Source organism: Macadamia integrifolia, chromosome 2, assembly GCF_013358625.1.
Source record: "Macadamia integrifolia cultivar HAES 741 chromosome 2, SCU_Mint_v3, whole genome shotgun sequence".
Classification (NCBI taxonomy): domain Eukaryota; kingdom Viridiplantae; phylum Streptophyta; class Magnoliopsida; order Proteales; family Proteaceae; genus Macadamia; species Macadamia integrifolia.
Window position 1 is genome coordinate 4,568,939 of NC_056558.1, and position 11,393 is coordinate 4,580,331.

General features: G+C 39.6%; 1 protein-coding gene across 3 annotated transcripts; it reads left to right on the top strand.

The window, feature by feature from the left end:
* The first annotated feature begins 1,862 nt into the window (after positions 1-1,862).
* On the top strand, positions 1,863-3,556 carry LOC122059667. Of its 3 annotated transcripts, none has more exons than XM_042622622.1 (3): positions 1,863-2,064; positions 2,631-2,873; positions 3,309-3,556. In XM_042622622.1, exons 1-3 carry the CDS (start codon positions 2,047-2,049, stop codon positions 3,354-3,356), a joined length of 309 nt encoding a protein of 102 aa, XP_042478556.1. In that variant the 5' UTR covers positions 1,863-2,046; the 3' UTR covers positions 3,357-3,556. The 3 variants fall into 3 exon arrangements, with proteins under 3 accessions (XP_042478556.1, XP_042478548.1, XP_042478565.1); XM_042622614.1 differs by having other exon boundaries at positions 1,866-2,064; positions 2,628-2,873; XM_042622631.1 differs by lacking the exon at positions 1,863-2,064 and adding an exon at positions 2,126-2,416 and having other exon boundaries at positions 2,628-2,873.
* Positions 3,557-11,393: the final 7,837 nt, after the last annotated feature.

The following is an 11,393-nucleotide window of genomic DNA, read 5'->3' on the forward strand; positions in this document are numbered from 1 at the left end:
TTTTTTTTTTTGAGGGGGGGGGGTACATGTTGCACTTGAAAAAAATATCTAATGCAGTTCTTATATAGTATAAAAAGCGTTAGTTCAATCAAGCTTTCCTACATACTATTATACTAAAAACTAAATTACCAATAATGATAAATGGAAAAAGAAGTTCATAATTTCAATCCTTGAACGTTCTTTGCTTTTGAACTCTAGCCTTTCTTTGAACCTTGGCAATGATTGAACTACAACAATTAACCTTTATCTTTTCTTCTTTTCACCAGCTACCATAGATAGCAACACTCGACTCCACAGCTAGAACTGAAAAATGGATTAAAACCAATACAAAATCAAGACTAGACGAATAGCAATCTGATAAGAAACCAAAAGTTCAAAATTTTCCCATTGACTTCGTTATCTATACGTGTAAAATTGAAATTGCAATGGTCGAAACTAATAGTAATATTCTGCATTAGTCTAGGACGCTAGTAATAAACTGAAACTGATTCAACCTGATTGAACTGATCGACTGACACCCTTTAATTATAGCTAGAGAAATCACTCCCCCCATATTTCGTTTGTGTATTCCTTCAATCCAAACAAAATATTTGCTTTGAAAAAAAAAAAAAAAATTTTGAATGACAAAATATTTCAACGTCATAGCTGAATCCATAGTTTTGGCATCATATTCTAAGTATAATTAGTGGGAGAGAGTTTCCCATGACGGCGCCATGGGAAGAAATCTATATGCAACACCATGGGTTGTTCTAAAAATGATATCATACACATGGAGTCCCCATATTCAGAGCGTGATAGAGATAAATAGACATTGGTCAAGTTTTTATGAGCCTTTACATTGTGCTACTCACACCTAATGTGGGGTTGTTGTTAAAGAATCTATTATTCTCCATATCAACATGGAAGCACATGAAGGAATTAGCTAAGATTTTTTCTATATGATTTTTCTCCATCTTCGAAGATACATCAAAGTTACCAAACCCAATCTTAGTACCACCTATTGAGATTTGGGTAGAACTCACCTTCAACGAATAATAACAATATTTTCCATCTTTCAAGATACATCGGCTAGAATTACTAAGCCCCAACTTTGATATCACCTATTGGTACTCTGGTAGAACTTACCCTTAATGATTGACTTTTAAGATTGAATTCTATCTACATTCTAAAAATTTCCATGATCATGAAAACAAATATTTATATAAGTTAGGTAGAATAGCGTTGACATAGAATACAAAAACCTGGAGTCTATAGAGTCGAACTAAAATATTCTTGAGATAACTTAGTAGGTGAGGACCATCACCTCACAAATTAAAAGAAGACGAGTACTCAATCCTCCTTTGGCCCCTATTTATTTAAGAAACAAAAAACACTATATACATTTTATACTATTACTATTATGGGAGAATGGAAATATTTGACACATGACTTAGTCATTGTACCATATGTTCAAACAACCAGCTAAGTACCAACTTATAAAGCAAACCTAGGAAGATGGTAGAGAATGTTCTTCACATTTAAATATTCTTTACCATTGGAGACAAATTCCTTACGACTAAGCATTCTTTTGTGTTTTTTTGGTGGGAACGACTAAGCATTCTTTGTTGCTTTGTTTTTTGGAGGGAAATTTCTTTGTTGCTCTGGTAGATAAATATTTGACCTTCATGGCATTTTGCTAGAATACGCAACGAGTTGAACCAGTTAAAAAAGCGCTGCTTTTTATTAATTTACCAGAATCACCCCTACCTGGCTGCCGAAAGTAACAGAAATGTAATAAGGGTACCGGCCTCCGAAAAAAAATAATGGTGGTGCGCATTGCGCTACCTTGAAGATGTCTGTATCTATATACGAAAAGGTTAGAGGCGTAAGAGAGAGAGAGAGAGAGAGAGAGAGGGAAAGCGAGAGGGAGGAGCTCACGAATCTGATCGTGCTGTCATCAGTTGTCGTTTCTTCTTTAGTGGCAGAGCTCGGCTCTTTCGTTTTCTTCTCTTCTATACTGAGAGCGAACCCTCGAAGACACCTTGTAGTGATCGGAGATCTGAATCCATGGAGGACCACAAGGAGGTGACCATACTCTCTCTCTCTCTCTCTCTCTCTCTCTCTCTCTCTCTGGTTTTCTGCTCTGAAATTCTTATGGTGTGATAGGGTTTTACTCTACTGTTCCATTATGAATGTTGAACTGGGAAGTTTTGTTTTGGATTTATAATATCTAATGTGTTACTGTGCATCTTGTCACCAAGAGGTCTTTTCAGGTTCTTTTGAATCTTGAAGACCGTGAAGCTTCAGTTAGAGAAGTAGTCAACTCATAGCTCCGGTTTTTATTTTGCCGTTTCGAAATTCTGATTCGATTTGTTTTTCTGAAAAATTGTGTTCCCCCTTTTAAAACATTGTACAAGGTTTATTTAGCTTTTTCATGGTGAGATTATGTCAAAAGATGACTCATGATCACATTTCTTTCCATCCCTGTCTTCTTCTTTGAAAGGTGTTTAATCTTAGTAGTTATTTTCTATTTTTGGGAATGGATTGTTTTGAGAAATTGTAACTGTAAGGTATTCAACTTATAATTGGATGAGCCGAAATTAAATGTGAGCTGAAATTTTGAAGTTCTTAAATGAATTTCTTTGCAGAAGAATACGGAATGGCTGTCAGTGCCACAGTTCGGAGACTGGGAACAGCAGGGAAAACTGCCGGATTACTCGATGGATTTCTCAAAAATAAGGGAGATGAGAAAGCAAAACAAGAAGGAAATCTCTAGGTCCAGTCTTGGTAACGAAGAAGAACTCAAAGCGAATCACAAGAACAAAGACCAACATCATTATCATCATCGAAGCACTGATCATGTTGATCTTTACCCCCACAGTCACTCTCCAACTGTAAGAATCATAACCATTCATTAGCTATAACTTCGTATCAATTACTTTGGACCTTTTTTTCTGTTAATCTTTCTATTCACTGTAGTGATGTGAGCTTGAGAGGGTCCGTGATGGAATTTGCTTGGTTAGTATTGGAAGATTTTATATTCAATTCAATTTTGGTGGGCAAAAGACTCGTTGAAAATTTGAGTTCCATTGATGGGTCGTAGAATAGTCCATAAACTGAGGGTGGAAATAGAATGTGGATCTTTAGAAATTCACAAGCCCTGTAATAATCTCTTACCCAAGGAAGAGATTGGTTGATTGATCAATCACTACCCATTTATCAACCTTCTCTGTTTCTTTTACTTTCTTCAGTTGGGTTCATTGTTCATTATTGATTTGGTAGAATTACGTTGTTTCTGAATGTGTATTTATAATGAGTTTTTGTGGCAGGCGAGGAGGAGTCTTCTCAGTTTCTTCAACTGCTGTATAAAAGCTTAGAATCCGTGGATCCATTTGACAATCTTTCGGTGACAAAAAAAATGGAAAAGATAAATATTTCTTTTCTTTGTTCATTCTTTTCTCCTCCTTTTCTATGCCTTGTTTTTTTGTTCAGCTAAATTATGTGTTCACCGAATCCACAGCTATTTATTGTTCTCTTTCTTTCTGGAAATAGATTTCGAATGGCATTACCTTTTCAATTCACCGTTTAATTTATATAGCGTACTGTGCCTGCTTTGAAGCTGTTGAAAGTTTTATAAATCACAGGGAAAAGATTTGTAAAATGAAGGGGAAGATCAGCATTGTAGGTAACGGTTTAGGCTGTAGAATTTCTAGATCATGCATGGCTGTCAAGTGTCAAGCCATCTCTGTAATGTAATTGCAAAAAATGTCATTGGGACGACCATACTATGTGGCTACAGATCATCAAATGGTGCCTGCCGGCTCATTAGCACCCAATAAATGTTGAGGATCAACATTCAAGATTTATTGTTCAGGACCCCCGCCCCCCATTAGATATCATGTATCATGAATATACCCAGGAGAGGATAAAGTGGCCCGTCCATTAATATATGAATGTCTATATTTCCATAAAAAAACGTCCCAATCTGCCCATTTGATTGTCGAATATAAATTTTTTATTTTTTTATTTAGTTTAAGTTGTCTAAGGAAAATGGTCTGTGGATCTTTTTAAGGTTGCGTTTGGTAGTCATTTAGTTCTAAAAATGGTATCATCGAATCCTTGTGTGAAAATCAAACTCTTAAATGGTATCAGAGGCTCGTCCTTCCTTCTCTGGCTAAACTTCTTTTCTGGCCATCCCTCTTGTCTGCATTGAACCTGATATAGTTAAAGATACAGTCTATGCAACGCCATTTTGCAAGTAATCCCTGCTTATAGTTCCTACTGGCAGAAAAAGACCCTTGAGCGTTGTGGGCTTTCAGGCTAAGGATGCCGTTCAGTGCCCTGTTTGGCTCGGGTTGCTTTGCAGTTAGGTACCGTAATCAGGGGGGTTCTTGATCGGCCTCGACTAGCTGTGTCTTTACCTATTCCAGTTTCTCCAGCGGGTGGTGATGGTCCAGATCTGGTTTTTACCCAACTCCCCCGTCAACTCTCTTTTGTATTCATGGCTTCCCCTTCTCCTTCTTTGTTTTCTTCTCCTCGTCGTTCCTCTTCTTCCCGTTCTTCTTCTTCTTCTTTAGATTACCTCTATGAACTATCTTATGTCCCTGATGATCAAGTCATCCCTGCTACCCCTACTCCTCTTCTTAACCCATATATTGGCTTTCCTAAAACACCTACCCAATCCAAGTGGATTGCTCTCCTCCGACCGAAAAAGACTCCTCCTTTAAAGGAGTTGGTATAGGCTTCTCGCTTTGATCAACTTCAGGTCCCTGCTATTGATAAAGAGCAGCTTTTCACTCTTGAGATACCTTCGTATCTCATCCCTCAATGGATCCAACAAGGTTATACTCATCTCCATCTAGGAGCTATCAAGTTTGCTCTCTCTTTTCATTGAAGAAAAGACCTTCCCGTGGTGTCTAGAGTCACTCTACTTGATAGTCGATTCTTACGGTATCAACATGCCGTGATTGCCACTGTTCAGACCACTTTGAACGCAGGAACAATGTTTTTAACGCTGTATCCCAACTTTAATATCCCTTTGTCTGACCCTCTTCTTTCCACTACCCTGAAATTCCAAATTCACATTACTAGTGTTCCCCAGAATGCTATGACAAAGAATGCTATGACAAAGGCTGCAACTCTGCACTATCAGATGGCTTATCACTTGTAGAATCATGCATTTGATATCCTCACAGGCCATTCTGAAGATGCACTGTTCATAACTATGGACTCTAACCAAGTCCCTTGCTGTACCTATGTTCCGAAATAAATTTCTAATGACGAACTTCTTCGTCTCCTTCCCTCTTCTTGGGTCACAGCTTATGAACAACAGGTCTCCTTCGCTCAGCCACAAGTTCCTCCTACACCAGTCCAGTCTACGGATCTTGAATATATCACTCATCCTAGTGGAGAAGTTGAAATCCGTTTCCCTGCTCCAAGACCCTGTCCTTCTCCCTTTCCAACCAAATACTTTGACCTCTGTGACTGTGACGATTGTCTTCAAGATTCTGACGACGATTTCCCTCCCTCTCGACGTTCTGCTAGACGAAAGTCTACTCAACACCAATTACAAGAACGATATGAGGCAGGTGATCCATATGTTGGACCCCTAAGCACTGAATCAAAATACCCTTTCTTTATCAAGTATGGTACTCCCAAGACTTCTTCTTCAACTTCTTTCTCTCCATGTAAACCTCCTCCAAAACCAGAGTTCCCTCCTCCAGTCATTCCTCCCTGTTGTATGTACACTCCAGGCTCTTCCTCCTCTTTTCCTCTTCTCCTCTTAAATCATTTCCCGGACTTCATGATTCTAGTCCAGATGTTCATGGTATTCGTCAAGATTGGAAAATTAAACCATCAGTCCAAGCTACAGGACGTTCTGAACCTATCTCTCCTGCTAAAGCAGCTTTGAATTGGCAGGCAGAAAATGCTACAGTTCAGAACCAGTACCTTGAAAGAATATTAGCTCAAACTCAACAGACTCATGGTACTTTGTCCCATCATGACCATCTTCTTCAATCTCTCCGACGAGAAATTGATCAGGTTCACCTTGAACTTGCTGGAATTACTACTAGTGTTGTTGATACCACTACAACTTTTGCCCTTATTGGCAAAAAAGAGAAGCACCTCCGGTACCTTGAAGCACAGCTTCATCAAATGCAGCAACAACAAACTCATGCTCCCTCTTTTGCCTCTTCTCATCGGCAATAGCAACCACTTCCAGTAACAGTTCCAAGCTTCATCCCACAAGATCCTTTTGCTATGTATGCCTCTCCGATGCCTCCTGTTGTTTCTTCTTCAAGGACTTTTCCTACTGAAGAATTGAAAGAACTTCAACGTCAATAGCGTGCTCTTCCCAAAAGAACACGAGTAGCCAGAGGACGTACCCGCAGTAGACTACCCCAAGCATGGACATCTACTACTGCACTTATGGATCTTAGTGACTATGAAGATGAATATGCAGATGCCCTACCAACACCTCCCCCATTTACCCCTTATCCTATGTCAGCCTCCTATCCTGCCCCTCCACCTCCTAATCCTTTACGAACCCCATCATTAATTCCCCCAGCCACAACTACCTCTACCCCTGTGACTACTACACCCCCAAAATTCATCCATACCATCATTTCTCCCTCAGAAAACCCTCTCTCTGAGTATCTTACAACCCTTTCTCTCTTAGATCCAGCCCCCCCTCCTTCTTTCATGAATGAAGGACCACAACCTGCTACATCTCATGTTTCCGAAATGGATGATGATCCTAAAATACAAAATCCTGACACACCCAGACAACCTCCTATCCCGCCTACACCTTTTCACCCATATCAAAACCAGGACCCAAAACAGTTTTTTACCCTGGATGATATTCCTGTTTTCAAATGGGCATCTCGAATTGCTGATTTTCATGCATGGATTAATGCTGAATTACTTCATGAAGGAGCTTCATCTGTCACGGTCTTGTCCAAATTCGTTGCATGACTCCAAGGCAAACTCAGGGAATGGTAGCTAGCTCTTGGTCCTTGTAGACAACTGTAGATTGTCCAGCTTACTAAAAGCCAGTTTGTTACCACTCTCTATCAAGAGTTTCTTGGTCCCGTTTCTAATGATCTCTCAAAGGCCCGTGATGAATTTCTCCAGATGAAGTGTTGTTCTCTTCTTCGGCCAGACCTTGACAAACACTTCTCCAGAATGACCAACCGATTTCATAAAATTGGTGGTATAGATGATGAGAATTTAAAGCAAGTCTTTTTGAACTCTTTGCCAGAGCCTCTTGGTGTAGTTACACAGCAGTCTTTGAAGATCCAGAATATTCCATTAGCCTCATGTACTATTGGTTCTCTATACAACTATGCTCTCACTGCCCTTGATAAGCTTTGCAACATCAAAAAAGTCTGTGAAAGATTTGCAAGATCGTTCTGATAAAGTCTCCTCTGCTTGTGATACCTCTTATCTCAAAATCAAGTGCAAAGGTGACAAATCATGTGACTGTGCTACCAAGAAGCCTTCTCATCACTGACGGTTTCCTCTTTTCCCCCATAAAAGGAAACCCCATTTTAAAAGGAAGTTCTCTTTTCAGTCTCCAAAGAAAAAATGGCGATTCCTTCGTAAAAAGCAAATTCGAGGAAAAAACAGGTTCTCTGCTTGTTATGTCTGTGGAAAAAATGGACATTTTGCAAAAAGTTGTCCTCAGTCTCGAAAGAAAGACAATGTTCTGCACATGCTATCTTCTCTTCACCAGGAAGATCTTTAAGATGCTGACCTTGAGTCTTTATATTCTCTTGATGAAACTCCTACAGACCTCTCTCTTTTTGCAATAGATTTCCCTGATACAGACTCAGACCCAGAGTCTTCCCTCTCCGAGTCCGAGGAATCTGATCCCCTCTACTAGGTAATACCTCTCCTTCCCTCTGCTCATCCTATTGCTCAGCCTCCTTTCTTAGAGAGTCAACCAGTATCCCTTCCCCATGTCTCTGTCACAATACTTCCTGCACCTTATGCCAAACCAATAAACCTTATTGCCTTCCTTGACACTGGAGCTGCTACAACAATTCTGAACCCAAAAGTCCTCCCTAAACCTTTCTGGAAACCCCAAGATCCCCCTTTACCTTTCCTTACCGTCAATGGTGAAATCTTCCACATCACCCTTGTGTCTAGACAACCCATAAAAATCCAACTGCTTCGACCTTTGTCCATAACCCATTTCGTCCTTGGAACCCATTTTCCAGGAAAAGACCTTATCATCGGGTTTGATATTCTTCATCATCTTCCACTTTGATGGACACCTCACGGTCTTATATATAAGCAACAGCTTCTCCCTTGGTCCCCTATTTCTAACTTTTTTCTTGCAGGTACCTCCCTCTTTGAAGAAATTAAGGCACATATCCTCTCCACATTTTGTGCAGAATCTCATTCGGACTTTCTTACGAAGTGTTCTCATCCTTTATGGGAGAACCCTGACTTCTTCATTACCTTGCCTTTCAAGAAAAATGAAGATGTCAATCCGACAAAAGCTAGCCATCCAGGCCTTAATCCAGAACATCTTTCCTTGGCTATTCAAGAGATTCAACAACTTCAGTCTCAAAGACTTCTGGAACATACCTTCTCTCCATGGGCATGCCAGGCCTTTTATGTGAACAAAAGAATAGAACAAATTTGAGGAAAGCTGAGAATGGTGATTAATTATCGGCCTTTAAATCACTTTTTGGTTGATGAAAAGTTTCCTCTCCCAAGTCGTCTGGCTTTACTTCTCCAGTTAGCCCATGCGACTGTGTTCCCCAAGTTTGACCTCAAAGCAGGATTTTGGCAACTTGGAATTGTTCCTGAAGACAGACCATAGACAACCTTTTGCATTCCAGGCTACCATATGCAATGGACAGTCATGTTTTTTGGTCTCAAAACATGCCCCTCTATCTTTCAGAGAGCCATGATGAAGATCTTTGCTCCCATCCAAGACCATGCGCTTATATATATTGATGATATTCTTCTCTTCTCCAACACAGAAGCATCTCATCTTCAGTTTCTCCAGCATTTTCATCAGCTTGTTCAACAATATGGTCTTATGCTCTCTCCAAAGAAGATACAAATTGGCGTCCCTTCTATTGATTTTCTTGGTGTTTCTATCTTCAAAGGACAATATCATCTACAACCACATATTGCAACTTCTTTGCAGCTATTTCCAGATGGTCCTCTCACCAAAAATCAAGTTCAACAATTTCTTGGGATCGTCAACTATATGACAGAGTTTCTTCTTCAACAGATCATTCATACTTCTTTACTCCATCAACTTTTGCGTAAGAATGCTCCTCCATGGTCTGCTACTCACACAACAGCTATACAGGCTTTAAAGAAACTCTCTGAGCACCTCCCCACTCTTTAGATTCTCTCTACTGAAAAAAGAATCCTACAAATAGATGCCAGTGACACTCACTGGGGTGCCGTTCTTTTTGAAGAACAACCTTCTACAGCTACAAGAACTGTTTGCGGATACAAAAGTGGATCCTTCAAGCCCTCTGAAACTCATTATCACTCCACATTTAAAAAGATTCTAGCAGTTAAAAGAGGCATAGAAAAGTTCCAATTCCATTTAATTGGCCATCAGTTCCTAGTCGAACTCGACATGTCCAGTTTCCCACGGATGCTTGAATTTCGACAAAAGCATCTCCCTCAGGCATAACTTCTTCGATGGGCTCAGTGGTTCTCCCAATGGTCTTTTGATGTTAAACACATTAAAGGAAAAAAAAATGTTTTGGCAGATTTCCTCTCCCCTAGAGCCTCCACCTCCCAGTCTCCACCACCACTAGGTCATAACCTTTGTTGTTCTCTTCCTCCAGCTCTTCCCCCTGAAATCCTTCAAGACCTCACCTTAAGAACAATCCTTTTATATAACAAGTCTACAGCTTTTCGACTCCTCGAAGTTTCTCTTTGAAGATATGGACTCCCCATCTCAGGACTTTGTTTTCATCCTGACTATCCTTTCCTCACCATGTTTACCTTTACTTCTCCTGCTGAAATCTCTGAATTTCCTCTCATCTACAAGTGCATATTTTGGCACCTCTGTTCTACCCACACCATCGCCCTTAATTTTCCCCTCCTTACCCTTCATTGGTTTTTAGGTCGATGGACAGATCCTCTTCACCACCATCATCCTCTTTACAACCACCACCAATCAGTTAATCCTATCCTACAGTTTCTCCAGTTGTTCGCCCCACCAAAACATTGGCTTACTCTCTTGACTGGTTATCTCCTCTCCTCTGATGACCCATATCCAGATATTCCCCATATCATAATTCTCTTTCTCCGACCCCCTATCATCCATCAAACCTTTGATCCAACTCAACAACCCTACAATCACATTCAATATGTGTCTGATTTCCATATTTATGGCATCAAACCATATGATCCATACCACACTCGTTTCGGCCATCGGGATGAATGGAGAAGATTCCTTACCACTATGTGTCGAGTCAATGACAGTCTACCACAACAAGTACTGTCTCCACTCCTTGACCGTTTAGATAAGGCTTGGGATCTCCATCAATCTGGTCACCTCACTAATCCTCGAATCGAGCGCCTCCTTGATGCGCACAACGACTGTCTTATTGATCATGCTACTTTTTATCCAGCCAACAGCACTGACAGCTCAGATACCGACTAGTATTATCTTCTCGTAAGATGTGTGCTTTATCAAAAAGTCAAGTGTGTCGGTATAATAATATGAGTCTGTACTATTTACTTTAGTTTGTCATGTACTATGTTTGTCCTGTGCTATTTACTTTTATGTGTCGGTAACCATATGGAATCCTATGTAATGTTTTCCCTATAAAATGGCTCAATATTAATGAAGATGGATCATCGAATCCTTGTGTGAAAATCAAACTCTTAAATGGTTTGGAACGAAATTGAAATGAGAGAACAAGGTTTCGTCGTACCATCGTTTTGTATTTTTAGCGTTTTTTTTATATCAAGAAACATCTAGGTGACACTAGAACATTTTATTCCATTTTGTTGTTCCTATAGAACATAAATATGTTTCTGGATGACTACCAAACACAGATTATCTGTTATTATTTTTTATATGAGCTAATTTAATTTTGGCTAGCTTTGCTAGGACGGTTCAATTTTTAAGTTTTGTGAAGTGGTAGATTGGATGAGGCAAAAATTATGTGACTTATGTTTTTTTCCTTTTTTTCCTATGAGGTCACCATAATTTGAGGTTCCAAGCTTGTAGCTCTATGTGCATATGTACTTTTAGTAGCTTTTTTTTTTTGAGATAACTTGGTACATTCACATTAATTTCCATGTCATAACCTTAGGTTTTCTATGCATAATAAGATAAGCAATTTATTTAAATAAGAGTAGAAATTTGTTGGAAGATCGGAGACAAAAACTGATTTAAGGGGAGGGAATTATAAACATTA

What these genes read in the sequence shown, in the direction of transcription:
- LOC122059667 (XM_042622614.1), top strand. An exon ending in CCCACAGTCACTCTCCAACT is followed by an intron (nt 2,874 to 3,308) that starts GTAAGAATCATA and finishes TTTTTGTGGCAG; the next exon opens with GCGAGGAGGAGTCTTCTCAG.